Below are 19,378 nucleotides of genomic sequence, written 5' to 3'. Positions count from 1 at the left end.
ATCCAATTTCTTGTAGGTGGAAGGGTCCTTTATTAGTCTCAATACCATATTCTTGTAATCAATCTTATTCATAATTACAACATTTCCTCCTTTATCAGAGGGTTTTATGATGATTTGCTCATTTTGCTCCAATTCTTTCAAAGCCTTAGACTCAGCCATTGTAAGATTCCGAGATCTGCTGGAATTCTTGATTTTTCCTAGGTCATTCGTGACCATATCCACAAAAGTTTGAATGTTCCCATATTGGCTGAGGGGTGGTGTGGTCCTGGACTTTGGTCTTAAATCCGAGAAAGGTGGATCCATCCTCCTGACTCCTGTGTCGTTCTCCTCTAGAAGATCTACGAGATCCAGTATAGCTCTTTCATCGCGCTCCCTATTTGTGGACAGATTAAATTCTCTATTCTTGTGCATCTTATGGAGTGCTAACTTTCTAGCGAAAAGGTTTATGTCTTTTATCCAGGTGAAGGAGTCAAAGGAGGGTGTTGGAACATATGATAGACCTTTCTTTAAAATGTCAGTCTGGGAAGATGTTAATTCATGGGAAGACAAGTTAATAACTTGCATTTCATCCCTTTCTATCTCGACTGGGAGGGATAAGCCCATTTCTCCCGGTCTCGAAGTTGGACTCCTCCACCTAAAAAAGTCGCTGGTGTTGGTAGATTTACTGTTCCAGTAGTCATCATTGGAACAGCTGTAGTCATCACTGGCTGTTGGGCCAAAGGCGCAGAATGAGTAGAGGAGGAGAAGGCAGGCACAGGGGGAGAGACCCCCATCATATTTGTCCCTTCTGGATTTCTTTGAGTTGTACCGGGATAACATGTTAATTGGGGATGTATTCCCATCACATTTGTCCCATCTGAATTTCTTTGAATGGGTCCAGGATGGCATGTTAATTGGGGGTGGGTTCCTACACTGTGGAATTGGCTCACAGAGTGATTACCCTGGGTAGGTCCCTGAGTATATGCTGTGGCACCCTTTTGATAGGGGCGTCTGTTGGGATTTCTACGTTTGTTTTTATATTTAGGTTTCGTTGTCGGATTGAATGCTCGTGTTGGTGCGTTTGAGGTCTCGTCAGATTCGGATATCTCAGACTCCGAAATATCTGTATATTGGTTGATGTAGTTACCTTGTGGTCTTTTGATGTAAATTTGACCAGTATCAAAGTCTCTCCTGTCTCTAATATATTTGTTATGTTTCCTTTCTTTAATGTCTGATTGAAAGTTTTCTATGTGTTTTTGTAACCTTTGTTCCAAATTAGAGAATTCAGGATTGCTTTTGAAAGCTTGTATTTCTTCAATCTGACTCTCCAAATGAGCACCAACAATGATGAAGGCCTTTTTCTCGTATGTTACTAAATAATCAAGCATACGTAGTGAATTCTCGGTCAGGAGTTGTTGCCACCCTTGTATGAACTCCTTATCCTCCTGATGTGAATTGGGCAAGATGTTAATTCGTAGACCCCTATATACTATCTTCTGTTGGAGATAGGTCTCTAGGCTCGCTATCTCCCACCAGGAGCGAATATATTTTTTGTAGGTTTTTTGCAAATTACGAAAAGCTGATTGTATATCAATCTGGTTCAGTGGTAATTCATTGGCTGAGAATACATGTTGGGCTTGTGCCAGAAAAATATCTGGATTTAATTTAGTGGAAAGAAATCCTGCCATAATATAGACAAGCCTTAAAGGCACGGTCTCGAAAGATGGGGATTTGACCCAAAGAAACAGAGAAACATATCTAGTTGAGACCAATATATGGAGGGTGGAATTTGACCACTAACTCATAGACTACCAAGAAAAGGCAGCCCAAAAAAAAAACCTTTATTTCCCATATATCAAAAGAGTGAGATTAAAAGTGCAATCTTTATTGTATTCGGTTCGCACTTAATGGTGTTTTAAAATATAAAGCACCATATCGTCCTACTTGTTTGGTTGTATATATATATATGAATGGACCATCCGGTCTATGATTTGAATGCACACTGAAGCGGAGACGAGGTGCCTGCAGACCACCTACATTCAGCGCTATTGTAGGACAATGGAGCTCAAAGTTAAAAACTTAACATGGCCCCCCTCGACATGTTTCACTGCCTCAGCAGCGTTATCAAGAGGTAGATGGGCACTGAGTTAAAAAACGCTGTGCAGGGGGTTTTAATACCTCCCTTCATGATGTCACAGGATATCAGGATTCACACATCATCAATTCTCCACCAATGCCTCTCCTGCATTGAGGAGTGACACTTAAATCAACCAATCCACGTCTCTGCGTTTGATCAGCCAATCTCCTGTTTTGGTTCCCTATGCCCAATCACAGTTGGGGAACCTTGACTGGCATGTCCATCGGCGAATCCCTGTAGGGTCAGTTGCCGATGACGTGCTGCGCTAGGTTCACATGCGCGAGGTGATAGAGCGGAGGAGCCGGAATCCGACTCATCTGCGCATGCTCCGTTCTCCGACGGCTATGGTAAACTTCCGGTTGCGCATCTCAACCTGCGCTAAAACTTAGAAATCCTTCATATGCGCCGGGGGAGATGCGCGAAAAAATAGAAAGATTAGTGAAGACTCATATCTATTGAGTGGTAAGGACTTAAAGTATGAGTTAATTCTACAGACTCAATGGGCTGAATTATAATGTATATATTATTATGCATATTATTAGTTTGTTAAATAAAATAGAAAGGCTTTTCCTTATCTCATCTATGTAAATGAATATGATGAGAATCTGATAGCCCAAACTAGCAGGGGGGTAGAAAAGAGAGAAAAAAGGGGTAAAAGTAGAAAAGTAAGGAAAAAATGGGGGGGGGAAAAAGAAGGAAGGGACACTGTAGAACTGAGTCAATGTTGAGGAATTAAGTCGTCAAGCTGATCAAAGGGGGTGGGATAGGAGGAGAGATTGATAATAGAATTGTGTGTCCTAAAAAACATAATCACTGTGACACCAATATAAGGCTTAAATGCGACACTCACGTGATAGATACATGAAGTACCATAATTTCAAATTTTATGAATAATATTTTATTTTAAGGCAGGTAAACTTAATTAGTCCGTACCGTGCTTATATGCTGGGAAATCCTTCTTCTGAACTGTTGGATAGTTTTTCCTACGTAAATCATAGGACATCCACATTGTGCTATATAGACAATACCGGAGGTTTGACAATTGATAAATTCCCTAATCACATACCTTCGTCCATCAATAGGATTAATAAAGTCCTTTGTTTTAGGGACTCTCTGACAAAAAGAGCAACTTCCACATGGATAGGAACCAATAATAGTAGACCTCAGCCACGTTTCCTCCACAGGGTCGGAAAAGTGGCTCTTGACTAAGTGTTCTCTGATGTTTCTCCCTCGTCTATACGTAACGGACGAGGGAGATTTACTTCCCGAGGATGTCCAAAGAAAGTCCTACATAGGGCTTTCGCTAGAGCTAGGGACACTCCGAGAAATGAATTACTCACCACCAACAAAAGATCTATGATAGCATCAGGGCAGAAAATTGTGAGATGCATAGGGACTTTTTATGTGTGGGAGAGAGCACAGAAGGTTTTATACTGGGTTATAGTGCAAGTGAACAGCTTTAAAAAGAGGGGTTACTTACATTAATCGGTGTACTAGTTGCAGATTTATGGTCGTTTACTCATTCCTTGATATTGCGTTGCTGTGCCCAATGGGAGTGGGGAGCCAGCTGACTGGGTTCCCCAGCCTCCTCAATATTCACCACCTGGCCCACTCCCGTGATGAACATGCAGATGTGTTCACTCTCACATCACTAAGACGTGAAAGCCTGGGGGTGAGCGATTTGCTCAGCGAGGCGACACTGCCTTCTGGGTGTAGCGAGGCAGCAGCACCCCCGGGAGCCTCCCACATCCTAGTGACATGAGAGTAAATACATTTTGCATATTAATCACCGGGTTGGCGGGGCAGTGAATATTGAGGATGCAGGGGAGCTCGGCTAGCCAGTTCCCCGCTCCCATTGTGCACAGCAGCTCAATACCAAGTAAGGAATAGAGAGACCTTAATCTTCAATTACTACACCAATTAACGTAAGTAACCCCTCTTTTTAAAGCTGCTCACCCACAATATAATCCAGTATATTGGGTTTAAAACAGGAAACAGATTGTCCTGTACAATGTGGGGTACATCTGCAATGCGGATTATACATGCATCTGATTATGGGGAAAAAATTCCTGCAGTATTTCTCCCAGAATAAACATTACATGCAGGCTACTATCTGATGGAGGGCAAAACAGTGTCGTTTTTTCATCCATCTGGGCATATTTTTAGGGGCATTTGTTTATTCATTGTAAAGAATATTGCAATTTACTGTCCTAATTCATACAGAGGTATTAAGTAAAAAACAACAAACACATAGAATGCGGTAAACATTTTGTTCTTATAGTGGACAGATACCATTGTCTGTCAAACATTGAATGCATTTACTGCTGAAATCTTTTTTCCAGTGAAAATATAATATAAGCAATTAAATGTAGTGTGTTTAGCAACACGCATACCACTATTCAATGAGCTGTCTTACAGGTACAAGTTTAAATGTGTTAACTGCAAAACTATGTCCAAATGTTCAAAACTTCCTTTATAGATTTGATTTAATATTATATACAGCACAAAAAGTTCTCTTTCATCAAAATAAATATTTCAGCATAACCGTGATCCTACTCACCAGCTCAGTGTGCTCTATTACTGCCAGAACAAAGAACACATATTCTTGTCCGTTTTGCAGTTGCTTGTTCTCAAAGCCGCCATAATTTTTCTGATCTCCTAGGGTAAACTCCGTTGGAAGAACATCAAAGTGAGCTGCAATGTAAGGTTTTGATTCAACTTCCCTCTTAAACCGAACACTTCTTCGCTTCCTTGAAATATCCTTCAAAAGCTGTAAAGAATGATAAAATACCACATTTCATAACTTGAATATGTGCTGTTATCATGCTATAAATGATAAAGGTGAACATTAACTTAGGCTTTTCCACGTAAACAGTAGTTTCTTATCTAACACAATTGCTCTAAGTTTTTAGATCCATCTGAGCTCTCTTAAATGGGCACTGTCATCAACATTTTTTTAATATGTTGTAGTACATATGTACTACAACATATCTCTAATATATTTTCATTATTATTATTTTTTTTTATTAAAACCTTTTAATTTACGTTTGAAAACCGGCCACTATGGGTCTCCCTCCCAGTGGCTGGCTGCAGGCTGGCGTGACATCACGTCTGAATTTGGACCGATGCCGGCCGGGCAATTGGTCCGAATTCATTCAGCCTGCGCTCGCTCCCTGCCTGTCAATCAGACAGGTGGGAGCGAGCGCATTGGCTCCCTGGCCACGAGGCCACTCCTCCCGCACATGTCGCCGCTGCTGCAGGACTCTGCGGCATGTAAGTATGTTTAGGGGAGATATGTTTAGAGGGATTGGGGTTTTAACACAAGTTGTTGGGGGGGAGCAGGGTTCGGGGTTTTAACACGAGGGGGGGGGGCAGGGTAGCGCGGCACCGTGCCCATGGCCCTGACTTATTGTTTTCAACACAGGGTGCCTCCAGCTGTTTCACTACTACAACTACCAGCATGCCCTGACAGCCAATAGATGGCAGGGCAAGTTGGGAGTTGTAGTGGTGAAACAGCTGGAGGCACCCTGTGTAGATGAACTAAGGGTGGATGTGTCGGCCCCAGCAGGCATCAGTGACATCGTGCCTGCTGGGGAAGTCTGCCTGGTAGTGAGCACACTACCAGGCAGACAAAAAAGCATTTTAATATAGTAAAAAAAATAAAAATTTAAAAACAGGGAGGGGGTTAGGGAGAGATGGGCAATAGGCAGGGACAGAAAAAAAAAAAAAAGGATGGTGTAATCTACACTTTAACCATGTTTTTTATCCATATATTTTGGAAAACTGATGACTTAAATAAGTTATTACTCCCAACTGCACCATAATACAGGCCTGACACTTCTTTTCCCTTATATCTACCATCAGAAGAGCAAGCTAGCTTCTTTTTCGAGCAGGGCTACTATGTATAGTTTTATTTCAAGATTCTCTATTTTTCTTGTCACTTTCTAAAAAGTCAAAGAGAAACTAAACCAAAAGTGAGCAAAAATAAATAAATAAATATATATATACACACACACACACTTCAACATCCCTGAATCAGAAGAACAGTACCTAGTTCAGTCCATTACTATCAGCAAAAAAAACAAAAACAAAAAAAAAAAAAAACTCATAGGGGTTATCCAGGATTTAAAAACTGTGCTACTTTTGTCTTTAGTTTGTGTGTGAATAGAGCTTAGTTATAATACCACACACAACATAAAAACAGATGGAGTGCTGTTATTGGAAAAAAGCACCAATGCATTTCTAATTCTGGGTAACTCCCTTAGGCTAGGTTTCCACACAGTTCTTTTCTGGCATTTTTTGGAAAACTATCACTGCAGTTTTTGAGCCAAAGCCAGAAGTGTATTCACACAGGATCCACTTCTGACTTTGGCTCAACTGCAGTGGCAGTGGCAGTTTTCCAAAAAAAAAATAAAAAAAACACCAGAAAAAACCTGTGTGTAAAACTAGCCCTAAGAAAAGCAAAAAAAAATCAGCAGGAGAAAGGTAAATGTATTTCCCTCAGTAACACATTGTTATTTGTAATAAAAGAAAAAATCACCACTACATGCTCATTTGCCTTGTAGTGTTAATGGCGAACAACAATCTTTTATGCCTATTTTTCACCAACAATGTAAATGGAGTCTGGTATGAAGAAGGCAATCATTTTCTAAGAAAGTGTTAGGAATCTTTCTCGTCTCCTTGTGCTGCGATTCTCTCTCACTGAGGAAAAGACACAGAGGAGAGCAGATCTCTGGAGCATTATCTCTTAATTGAAGCACGTAGCCGACTTGTCATAGTCATTAGAGCTTTTTAAAAAATAGGTCCCATATAATTTGAAGTTGGATGAATGTGAGCGGCCTGATGCAGCAATAGAATGTGCAGGAAAATTCAATCTACTTGCAAATATTTTAGTGCTTTAAATAACACTTCATTCGGCCAATTGCAAATATTATCTTTTTAACAATATATTTAAATTAGCATCTAATGATTATTCTCCTTCATCCTATCAATAATGCATTGAAATGTAAGTATGGAAGAGGTTAATTGAGGGTCACAGAACGAGTCCCTGGATAAATCAGTCACAATGAAATGATTTCCATGATGAAAACAGTTCAATATATGGCCACATAACTCAGAATACTATCCAATACAACAGAAGGAGGAAGAGGGAATTTTTTTTTTTTTTTTTTTTTATATTTAGGAGAAAAGCAGCAATATTTTCCCTTTCACAAAACATTTTATGTGGTAAACGCAGTTCCAGGAGATATATGAAGGTCTTTGGTCCTTTATCGGGAATCATTTTCATTTTCCAGTCAATGCATATCTTATTTCCTCCACCATTAATTCTACAATGAGGCCTCAACTCTTCATTATACTGGTACAAAGTGGGAAGCAACCCATTCTGACCCAAAAATTTCTGAATTAATAAATGTTCTTTATCAAACTATTACACACATTAACGCACCACAAAGTACTGGATGATTAAAATGGCACTTTGTTATGGGAACCGGCTTCACATAGCCATGCAATGTAATCTCAAGAATGTTCAATGTCACTCTTTCTTTTATCCTTTGAAACTTTGTATTGTGCTACAATATTTCAAGGTTACAGCTAAACCACTGGCTTACGTAGTTGTCATGTGTGCCTGCTACGATTGCATTTCTTTCTTAGAATTCATTGTTATGTAGAAATAAAAATGTACTATACACACCGAAATAATAATAATGATAATAATGAAAGCTGCCTTTGCAAAAACTCTGACTGTACAATGTACTAGTAACAATGTAGGACTTTGTTGACAGAGCAAGAGTCACTCTTCAACATCAAAACAGAAAACAGACATGGCCCATGTGTGTCTTAGTTACGAGTTCCTATATTCACAGAAAAGGTGTGTTAATGTGCATGTGAATTACTACACCTAATGGTAAATGCAACCACATTTGCTGCAGGTTTTCTGCATTGAAATTTGCATGGCAAATCTGCAGCAGATTACAGTACCAGCAAGGATGATATGATTTTTATAATCTACATCATCTACACACAGTGGAAATTTTTCAGACTCAAAGAGATCTGAGGTGCCAGCCTTAAAATCTGTAGGATTTCAAACTATGCTACATATTTGCTGAGGAGTTCCCCAAGATATGCACTGAATCTGCAGCATTTCCACACCACATCTACAACGAAATCCACACAGATTTTCATGTGGATTTACTGCAGATTTTTCATCTAGTGTGCATTTACTCTAAGGCTGGAATTGCACTTTTTTTTAAACGCCAAGAAAAACACCAATTTTGCTGCATAGCGTTTTTTTCGGCCAAAAAAATGCTACGGCCAGATGATAGCTGTAAATCAATGAGAAATCGCTAAATTATTTTTTCCACTTGGTGTTTTTCAGTTTGGCTTTTTTTTAATCCTTTTGGCGTTTTTCAGCTCCATGGCGGTCTTGCAAAATTGCAGCATGTTGAGCCTAAGGCGTTTCATTCGCTGAAATGAAGCCATGTGGGTTTTAACTTTTTTTTCAGGCTGTTTTTATTCTTTTTTGGACTTTAGCGATCCAAAAAAGTGATGGAGATACATTTTTTTTTATAAAATTTCGTAGGGTACCATTAAAAAATTAAGAAAAAGATACAGTAGTGATGGAAAAAATGGTATTTAACGAAATTTTTATACATTTTTAAACAGGGATCAATTTATGTGGGCGGGCAGGGCACTAAAAATATAGCCGACAATGAAAATGTAGTGTGTGTGTGTGTTTTTCACTTTTTTTCTTTATTTTTTAGGTAGTACTACTACTCTCAGCATGGAACACACACTGTTCCATGATGGGAGTAGTAGTACCTGTACTAATTGACAGATCGCCCTGGGTCTGTTGCGACACTTCTATATAATGTATAGATGCGGGCGGCCGCTCTTCTATGGTCCCCTGCACTGACATATTTATATACCTATTCATATTTCTCACAGAGAGTTGTGATTGGCCAGATGATACCAGCCAATCACAGCTCTCTGTGGGAAATATGAATAGGTGTATATATACGTCAGTGCAGGGGACCCCATAGAAGAGCGGCCGCCCATATATATACATTATACAGGAGGATCACATTGGGTGTCAGGAGTAACACCCGGGGTGATCTGTCCATTAGTTCAAGTACTACTACTCCCATCATGGAATAGTGTGTTCCATGTTGGGAGTAGTAGTATTACCTAAAAAAATGTACAAAAATATGGAGAAAAAAAAAGTGAAACACATACATTTAAATTAGTTAAAAGTTTGTTACAAAAAAAAATTCCTTAAATTATTTTTTCCCCATCCCTACTGCATCCTTTTTATTTTTATTTTTTTTTTGGGGGGGGGGGGGGGGGTACCCAACACATTTTGAAAATTTCTGCAAAGTTTAGCTGGGTAAAAAGATAACATTTTCTTAAAGGGGTTATTTAGTATTAGAAATACACAGCTGATACATTTTTTTTCAAAAACAGCACCACGCCTGTCCTCCGGACGTGTATGGTATTGCAGATTAATTTTATTGAAGTGAATGGAGCCCGATTTTAATACCACAAACAACCTGAAGACAGATGTGGTGCTGTTTTCGGAAAAAAAATAGCTCTATCTTTCTATTCCTGGATAACCTCTTCAAATAAACTCATGCCATTATGTTTGCCATGTGTATGCACCAGATCTATTTGATAGATGTACCATGAATGCATGACTCTTTCAGTAAGGAGGGTTTCCTTTCAGAAAGCCAGCCTTCATTTTATGATGTGTTTGTATATGATGATTAGCACTATTCCAGGCCATTATATCAATTGTCATGGCATTTTGAACTAGTTTTTTTTTCTCTGAAGAGTAAATTTTAGAGTCATCTGACTATTCTGGAAAAAGAATATATAGTAAGCCACATAGCAAAACCCCTATATCTTGGAAACAGGGATGGGGGGGGGGGGGCAATGAATGTAGAAGAAATATAAAAACAGCATTGGAATCGGGCCAACAGAGGTTACAAAACTGGATTAGATGTTGCAATTTATAAAACTGGATTAGATTTTTTCTATCCTGATCACAGATTTCCCTTAAACTTTTTCCTTTTATTAATTTTTTTTTTATAAGGCTCCTTTCACACTATGAATTTCTCCGTTTACAAACTTCCGTCACATGTTCCGTCCCTACAGCTGCAAAACCCAGCAGTTACAAAACCCTTGACAGCTGTGACTAAATTGCATTGCAGCCTATGGGGTTTTGTAACTGCCCGTTTGCACCCGTATATGCCCGTAATTCATTACGGGCGTTATACAGTGACGGGACATCGTGGCGGAAAAATTACTGCATGCACCACCAGAGGAAATTTGTGCTATACTAGCTCTTCTGTTGCATTGGATCAGATGGTCTAGTCTTCACTGTTCTGACATATCAATGAGCCTTAGGTGGCCATGTCCCTGTTGCGTACTTTGAAGGTAATTATACTGGGAACACTCCACAAGATGTGACACTGTGGAGATGCTCTGACCCTAGATATTACAATTTGACAGGCACCATAATCAATATCATTCACTTCACTTGTCAGTGGTGTTAATGTTATGGCTGATCAGTGAATATGGAATAAAGGTATCGATGGATCCTACACTTATCTTAAGTCTTTGAAGATTAATGCCCTGAGTCTAATGATGTGCATGCAAAGTTGCCATGACAGCAGATCACAAAAGCTTATCAGATAACTGTATGCAGGTGGCTTTTTTTTTTATATTGCTTCATAGGAGAAAGCTGATTACTCCAAGGCATCACATGAGATATCAGATGAACCAGAATTGACTTTTGCCATTTATAGAATTAGAGATAAACTAGTGGTATAATAATGGCTGGGAATGAGAGCGTAAATGAGCAATAGTCTTAATATTGTCAGGAATGTTAATTTTATATAAATGGAGAAGAATGAATTAAGTCACAATGAAGTAGAAGCATTACAAGGATATAATTGCAGAAGGGCCATGGTGGGGTTCTGCTCTAATGTCTAGTGTAATTACATATTAAATACTTTACTGATATTTATTATTTGAAAACATCAAACTGTTGACCCAGAAGTAAATACTCTTTAATATGCTGTTAAGGCTTCATGCAAACCGAGAGGCAAATTATATATATATATATATATATATATATATATATATATATATATATATATATATTTCTACTCATGAAGTTACAGCTGTAGCATAATATTGTGATAAAGCAACAAATAAAGATCATCCAGAAGCCACCAGTGAAGATGCAGGTGCTTACTTTATTTCCATTACGATAAAATGCATTACAGAGGTTTCTGTATCTGTCTCCATAATTCATTTTATTAGGATTGAAATAAAGTAAGCACTTGCATCTTCACCTGCTACTGGATGATCTCCATTTGTTGGTTTATCACTGACGTTTACTGGCTGATTGCACTGCCGGCCAATCCGAGTGCTAAAGGGTGTGAATTGGAGATTAAAGCCGAACTGCTTGTATCCTAGCGTAATACTGTGTGCCACATTATGGGAACAGAATTATTAAATAACTAATATCTTAAACACCACAGGTTTATGATCTCTAGAATACTGGAGCTCTAGAGAAGTTATTTTTTCATATTTAATGTACAGCTCCTCTTTGTATGATAGGCTATAATTTATATATTGACTGCTGCCTACTGGCTGATATTAGTTTAACCCCATTTTGTTTTTTGGCTTAGGTTTTTTTCCTCCTCACCTTCTAAGACCCATAACTTTTTTTGTTTTTACACTGTTGTAATAAGGCTTATTTTGTGTGGGACAAGTTGTACTTTTCATTGGCACGCTCACTTTATTTTATCATATAATGTATAACCAAGCCAGACTACATGTTGGGCAAAATTTTAAAAAATAGGGAATTGCACAATTTTGCGGGGGAATAATTCTTTCAATGTTCACAATGTGGCAAAACGAGCTTGACAACTTTATTCTATGGGCCAGTACTATTCGCAAGATACCAAAACTGTATATTTATTTTCTTTTTGTCTTATGGTTAAAGTATTTGTAAACTTGAAAAAAACAAAAACCTCTGTTTACTGCCATGTTCTGAGCACTGTACCTTTTTTATTCTTCCACTCACAGAGCTGTGTTAGGATTTATATTTTTGTGCCATGAGCTGTAATTTTCAGAGGTACCACTATTGTGTAGGTTCGGCATTACTCTTTATTCTATTTTCTGGGATGCAATGTGACCAAAAATCAGCAATTATGGTGCTTGGAATTTTTCTGCATTAATGCTGTTGACTGTGCAGGATCAGGAATGCAATAGTTGGGGGGGAGAGGGGAGGTCGATGGGACCACCAGACACCAGGGATTACCGGCATTTAGTGTTTAAATGCAGTGATCGCAATTGATCACAGCATTTGACCAGTTAAATCAGAAAGCAGCAGGCATCTGCCAGTTATGAAGCAGACCAGACTCACAGGCAGGTGCCATATTCCCCTAACCCCACCCGTGACATACATGTATGTCATGAATCAGGAAGGGGTTAAAAAGAAACCTTCACATCAGTTTATATTTCTTTAAAAGGACTCTTAGCTGCCAAATCATTTCCCATTATTGACAGCAGCCTATTCTGTTTTACACATAGAGATGTGTTCCCTACATAAAAGATGTTCTCTTTATTCTGTAGGTCCATGCGATTTAACCCCTTAAGGACTCTGTCATTTCACCTCAAAATCTACAGTGAAACAAAAAAAAAATATAATAATACATTTGTGGGATAAAAAAAACACAAAAAACAACAAGGCCATTTTGTAATTTTTAGTGGCTTCCGTTTCTACGCAGTGCACTTTTTTTTTTTTGTAAAAATGACATCTTATCTTTATTCTGTAGGTCCATATGATTAAAATGATACCCAACTTATATAGGTAAGATTTTGTTAACCCCTTAAGAACGGACCCATTTTTTACCTTAAAGGGGTACGCCGGCGCTTAGACATCTCATCCCCTATCCAAAGGACCCCCGTGATCTTGCACAACGCACCCTGTTTAAAATCAGTCCCCGGAGCGTGTTCACTCCGGGTCTGATTACTGTCAATGCAAGCCTATGGGAAGGGGCGTGACATCCCGAACAGCCCCCTGAGCTAACCGGCAGTGCTTTACTTTCACTTTAGACATGGCGCGAACGCCGCGTCTAAAGGGTTAATAGCGTGCGGCACCACGATCAGTGCCGCGTGCTATTAGCCACGGGAGTTATACTATGCTGCAATACATTTGTACTGCGGCACAGTATGACCCGATCAGCTGAACACTGTACAGCCTGTGCAATCCAGCCTGTGGCTGGATCTCATAGGCTTCTGTAGCAGGCAGACAGGAGGTCATGATCTGACCTCCTGCTTCCATAGCAACCAACGGCGACCCGCAATCGTATTGCGGCGCCGCCGTTGGTGAACAGGGGGAGCGCGCTCCCCCTGTCAACACCATATATGCATGATCAGGATTGATCACGGCATCTATGTGGTTAATGCTGCCGGGACTGGTGCGATCGCGGCTCCGGCAGCTGCGGCGGGACTCCAGCCTTGATTGACAGCCGGGCCCCACCGATCTCCTGAACTGCCCGCCGCAGTACCAGAGATTGCTAGGACATATGCATACATCCCAGTGCACGAGCATGTCGGTTGCTGGGACGTATGCATATGTGCTATAGTGGGAAGGGGTTAAAAAATTATAACTTTGTGCACGAAAATTAGTACATTTAAAATTGTCCTCTTCTGACCCCTATCACTTTTTTTTTCCGTATACGGGGATGTGTGGGGACTCATCTTTTTTGTGCCGGGATCTGTAGTTATTATCTGTACCATTTTAGTTTTGATGGGACTTTTTGATCGCTTTTTATACATTTTTTTAGGGTATACAAAATGACCAAAAATAAGCAATTTTGGACTTGCGTCCATGCGATTTAATTAACGTTATATTTTTATATTTCAGACATTTAGGCACGCGGCGATACCACATATGTTTATTTTTTGTTTACATATTATTTAAAGGGGGGTGATTCAAACTTTTATTAGTGAATGGGTTAATTCACATTTACAAAAAAAAAATTTACTTTTTTTTTTACACCATTTTTTTGTCCCATAGGACTATTACATGCAATCCTTGGATTGCTTACACAGTTTAATGCTATGCCATAGCATAGCATTGATCACTGTTATCGGTGCATGATTGCTCCAGGCTGCTAAGGCTTCCTGGAGCATCAGAGCACCGATCGGGTGGCGAGGAGGCTGCTCTGGACAATTCCTAAAATGGACAGAGGTGTTAGCAGAGAGCACTGTGGTCATGACAGAAAAGAAATTCAAAAGGAAAATAATTTCCTTTGTAGTATATAGCAGCTAATATGTACTGGAAGGATTAAGATTTTTTAATAGAAGTAATTTACAATTCTGTTTAACTTGTTGGCACCAGTTGATTAAAAAAAAATGTTTTCCACCAGAGTACCCCTTTAAGGCCCGGGAAGCAAGGGCAACCATCAAAACTGCTCAGCCATGTTTGCTTTATTATAAACCCTTTTAACTTGGACATAGACATAGCAAGAAATGTTAGAACCACAAGGCATAGGTCAAAAGTTAAACTGCATTGCAAATTGCAATTTAGCATTTGTTTCAGATTTAGCAAATGCTACTAATGAACGCGACCTTTAATAGAGTTCATATCCATAGAGATTAAGCCATTGCTGTATAATCATTTCACCTCTTTGAACTTTCACATCTTTCTTTGCACTGAGCAAAGACTAAAATATTTATTACAGAGAGAAGAGATCAGGCCTTTCTTGATGCTTTAATTTAAGTAATTAAACATTCTGCCCCCACAGGATGAGAACACAAATGATTTGTTCAATCTACAACTCACACTGACATAATGTATATATTGGGTATGGAAAACAGAATTTTCCCTCTCTTTATTTTATCAAAGTGCTATAAAATAACAGGGTATTACTTGACAATGGTGTAAAATAATAGAAAATTATTATATCTTACCTCATCCAATTCCATCTCATCTGGGCTCTCCCAAGGCTTAATAAACTTTCCACGTGACTTCTTCAAAGGGACAATGACAATGTAATAGCCTCTGTATAATAAAAATTGATAATTAGAGCTTGTATAATGCAGAATACAAAAAAGAACCTTAAACAGTAAACATACAAGGAGCAAAGTAAATTCATATTCAGGTTTAATTTTAAATTAGAATTTCTAAACAGGCCCCAACTGCTCTTACGATCATAACTTTATGAGTGAGATATGAAGCATTTGCATGCTGCATGCATTATCATAAGTTAATTTTGTGAATTAATTACAGCATTGGTAGTTCTTCCGCTACACTACACCTTTAATGGCATCCTTTTGTATAAGGAACAATATTTCATACTACAGCGCAGACAGCTACTCATTAATTCTAAAATGAAGTCAACCATCACTGCAGCAAAGTACATGCCTACTAATGTTTATCAGTCTATTCACTGTTTGCTCATCTTGCCTCTACTCCACACAGTCTCTAAATATAAAGTGTGTCATATATCACTTTTACCTAATAATTATTTTTCGTTAGAGTTAAAAGCAAAGTTGTTCTGGGAATGAAAAAAAAAGTACTCATGTTATCAATGTTTTGGCACTATTTCAAAATATTCTTGCAGTCAAAACATCCAATAAACGTTCAACCGACCATACGATACATCCAGCAATGTTTCCATTAACAACTGAAACCATAATGCTGGTGTCAACATAGTCTAATGTGTAGGTGTTCATTAAACATATGGGGAACCCATATGGAAAGTGGCTAAACTCAACTCACAAATGTGTCTGGTATGACTCACAATCTAATTTACATTAAACTAGATCTAAAAGGCCAAAAAACCTAATATATTTAAAGTGAGAGAAAACTACTCTAAAAAAACAAACTATTCTAAAAAGAGCTACACCATGGCAATGTAGTAGTGCTAACCATTAAAAACCCAAAGGCATAACAATAAATTATTTTTATGTGAGTGGATCAAAAAACGCTGCATAGGAAAGAGACCTCCCTTAGCCGATACCAAGGTGTCACAAAACTTTATTTCCTTTCACTGTGGAAGGTCATTATGGCCCAACACTCTACCACAGAAACATAACCAGATATGATGTCAGAAAACACATAGCCCCATCAAAACTGTCTAATAGAAAAATTGGCCATGTTGCCCACACATTTTTTTACAGCTTCTGTTTTGATCAATGAGTCCTATAGTTATGTGAGTGAGAATGAAACTTACTTTATTTTTTCATTGGCAGGGACTTCAGGCAACTCCACAGTTATCATTCCATCTGAATTGGTCTTCCCAATAAAAACTGGCTTAGTTCGGAGAACGTCTGGTGCAGTTTTTGCTGCCACTCTATGTTGCAGGCCACCTGCGCTATTTCCTCTATTAGTCAGGACAAAGGAGTATAAGGTTTCAGGTTTTAGATTGATGATAAGCTTCTGTGTCGCCCGGCCATCAACTTCAGCAGCCTTCTTTCCATCATCATACAGAATCTTTCAAGGCAGAAAACATATGAAAAATTAGACTTACATGAAGAAGACAGTATATACAGTATAGTTAAATAGAAAGAACTAGAACATTAAATTTTTTTAAATAAAATAACAGAAAATAAAAACAGAAAACCAGCATATTTTGAGCTTTACAGTGAAAAAAAGTAGCAATGCTTTAGGATAACATTATGTTTAATGATAAGGGGGACACGATAATTCAGTACAACCACTTTTGGTAAAAATTTTAGCTTCCGGACGCTACCGAGCCCGATAGGAAAGAAGGGCCCATCTGAAAATTCTGGACACATGCCGTGGATCCCCGGATGAGCATGGTTTTTAACTATGTATTTAAGATGCTGCAGCTACTAATACTACTATATGGGGGCAGTCGGGGGCCCTACTACTATATGGGGCAGTATAGGAGCCCAATACTTTAAGGGGACATTATGGCGGTCTAATACTATATAAGAGCAGTATAAGTAACATGGTAACATAGTTCATAAGGTTGAAAAAAGACCAGAGTCCATCAAGTAGAGGATGTCCCCTTGTTATAGATACAGTTCTGGGTATAAATAGATCATGGGAGAGATCTCTGTACGGCCCGATATATTTATACATAGTCATTAGGTCTCCCCTAAGCCTTCTTTTTTCTAAACGAAATAACCCTAATTCTGATAATCTTTCTGGGTACTGTAGTTCTCCCATTCCCCGTATTACTCTGGTTGCCCGTCTTTGAACCCTCTCCAGCTCCACTATATCTTTCTTGTACAATGGAGCCCAGTACTGTATACAGTATTCTATGTGTGGTCTGACTAGTGATTTGTACAGTGGTAGAATTATTTCCTTGTTGTGGGCATCTCTGCCCCTATTGATGCACCCCATGATTTTATTTGCCTTGGCAGCAGCTGCCCGACACTGGTCACTACAGATAAATTTACTGTTAACTAAGACCCCTAAGTTCCACGTCAGTCGTCCCAAGTGTTCTCCCATACATAATCACAGCCTGGATTTTTCTTCCCCATGTGCATTACCCTACATTTATCAGTGTTGAACCTCATGTGCCACTTCCCAGCCCGAACTCCCAACCTATCCAGATCCATTTGTAACAGTTCACTGTCCTCTATAGTGTGTACCGCTTTACAGAGTTTAGTATCATCTGCAAAGATTGCTACTTTACTATTCAACCCCTCTACAACAAGGTCATTAATGAATATTTATATAGGAGGAGACCCAAGACGGACCCCTGTGGTACCCCAACTGGAGCCTAACTAATATATGGGGCTGAATGGGGGCCTACTACTACAAAATCAAAAAATGTGAATATTGTGCAAAAGTCCATTGCATTTCATTAAAGCAACTTAAAAGGAAAGGAAGCATGAAATGCTCCAAAATCTCCTGGTAGACAGATGCGTTGACCCTGGACTTAATGAAGCACAGTGGACCAACACAAGCAGAAGACTTGGCTCCCCAATCATAGTAATTGGGGGGAGGGGGGGGGGCTATGGGGTTTTCACGAGCTGTAAGCCAAATCATCACAATTATGACAAATCACCGGTTGAACTATCTGGCTTTGCTTGTAATGAGTCAATCTATTATATATATTGGTTTCACCTTTTAAGTTGTATTACTGAAATAAATGAACTTTGCACGATATTCAAATTTTTCGAGTTTTACCTGTATATGGGAGACGTATGGTGCCGATTACTATATGAGGGCAGTATGGGGGCCTAATACTATATAGGGGCAGTCTGGGGGCCTAAATGCTATATGAGGGCAGTCTGGGGGTCTAAATGCTATATAAGGGCTTACCACTGTATGGGGGCCTAATTATTTATGGGGGGAGTACGGGCGCCTAACTTTTATATAGGAATAGTAAAAGAGTCTGAAACTATATGTAGGCAGTATAGAATATAATACTATATGGTGGCATTGAAAGAGCCTAATTACTATATGGGAGCTCAAAGGGGGCATAGCTACTATATAGGACCAATGTCAGAGGCCTAGCTATCATATGGGGGCACAAAGAGGGGCTTAACTACTATATGGGGGCACAAAGTGGGCACTATTACTATTACTGTGTAGGCAAATACATATGGAGAGTTGTAAAGAGGTAGAAATTGTGCTAGAGAAAGGATCCTAAAATGTTTGTCTGGCAGATTGTTTAGAAGGCCAGTCTTAGCTTTAGAAAAGTCTTTATGGTGGTCTGGGTCGGTTAGAGAAGAAAAGGAAGAGAGAAGACGTCACCTGTGAGTCACCAGATGTAACTTCAGTGTAATTGCTTACAGGTATTCAAAGTACAATTGAACAGAAAGTACCTACCACTACACGGTCACTGTAAGTGGGAATATTGCTTTTTGCATAGTGGATTTTTTTTCAGTAACAATATAGCTATATTAGTTAGTCATTGGTCAGTGATAATAATAGTGGTGGTCATGGTGTGGCGGTATTATTTTGCCCCTTGTCCCTAACTAGCAACACACCACATTAGCAGTGTGCACATCATTTATTTTGTTTAGCGGGGCTCACCATTTAGTTTTTTTTTACATTGTTTTGTGCATATTTTTTGTTTTGATGTTTTTTTTCCACCAATGCCGTGTTCACTAGTACACAGTTACCATCATAGTGTCATAGCATATAAAATCATCAGGTAGGATGAACTATTCAGACTTAGGTAATAACCTTAGAGATGTCTGCAAGTGCTGTCAAGCTCAAGTGAACATAGAATCCTAGAAAACTATATATACTATATA

The 19,378-nt window shown here is 39.0% G+C and overlaps 1 protein-coding gene across 42 annotated transcripts in view; it reads right to left on the bottom strand.

The window, feature by feature from the left end:
- The window catches only part of PTPRD (protein tyrosine phosphatase receptor type D), a 1,959,121-nt gene that overhangs the window by 106,430 nt on the left and 1,833,313 nt on the right, over positions 1-19,378 (bottom strand). For all 42 annotated transcript variants that reach the window (XM_056521458.1, XM_056521449.1, XM_056521479.1 and 39 more), the window contains 3 exons: positions 16,372-16,631; positions 15,107-15,197; positions 4,677-4,886 (listed from right to left, as the gene is read on the bottom strand). In XM_056521458.1, the coding sequence (XP_056377433.1) occupies positions 4,677-4,886; positions 15,107-15,197; positions 16,372-16,631 (561 nt within the window). The remainder of the gene's footprint in view (positions 1-4,676; positions 4,887-15,106; positions 15,198-16,371; positions 16,632-19,378) is intronic.

This window comes from Hyla sarda, chromosome 1, assembly GCF_029499605.1.
Source record: "Hyla sarda isolate aHylSar1 chromosome 1, aHylSar1.hap1, whole genome shotgun sequence".
Taxonomy (NCBI): Eukaryota; Metazoa; Chordata; class Amphibia; order Anura; family Hylidae; genus Hyla; species Hyla sarda.
Note: the sequence above shows the minus strand (reverse complement) of the source record. Positions and strands in the feature narration are given on the sequence as shown.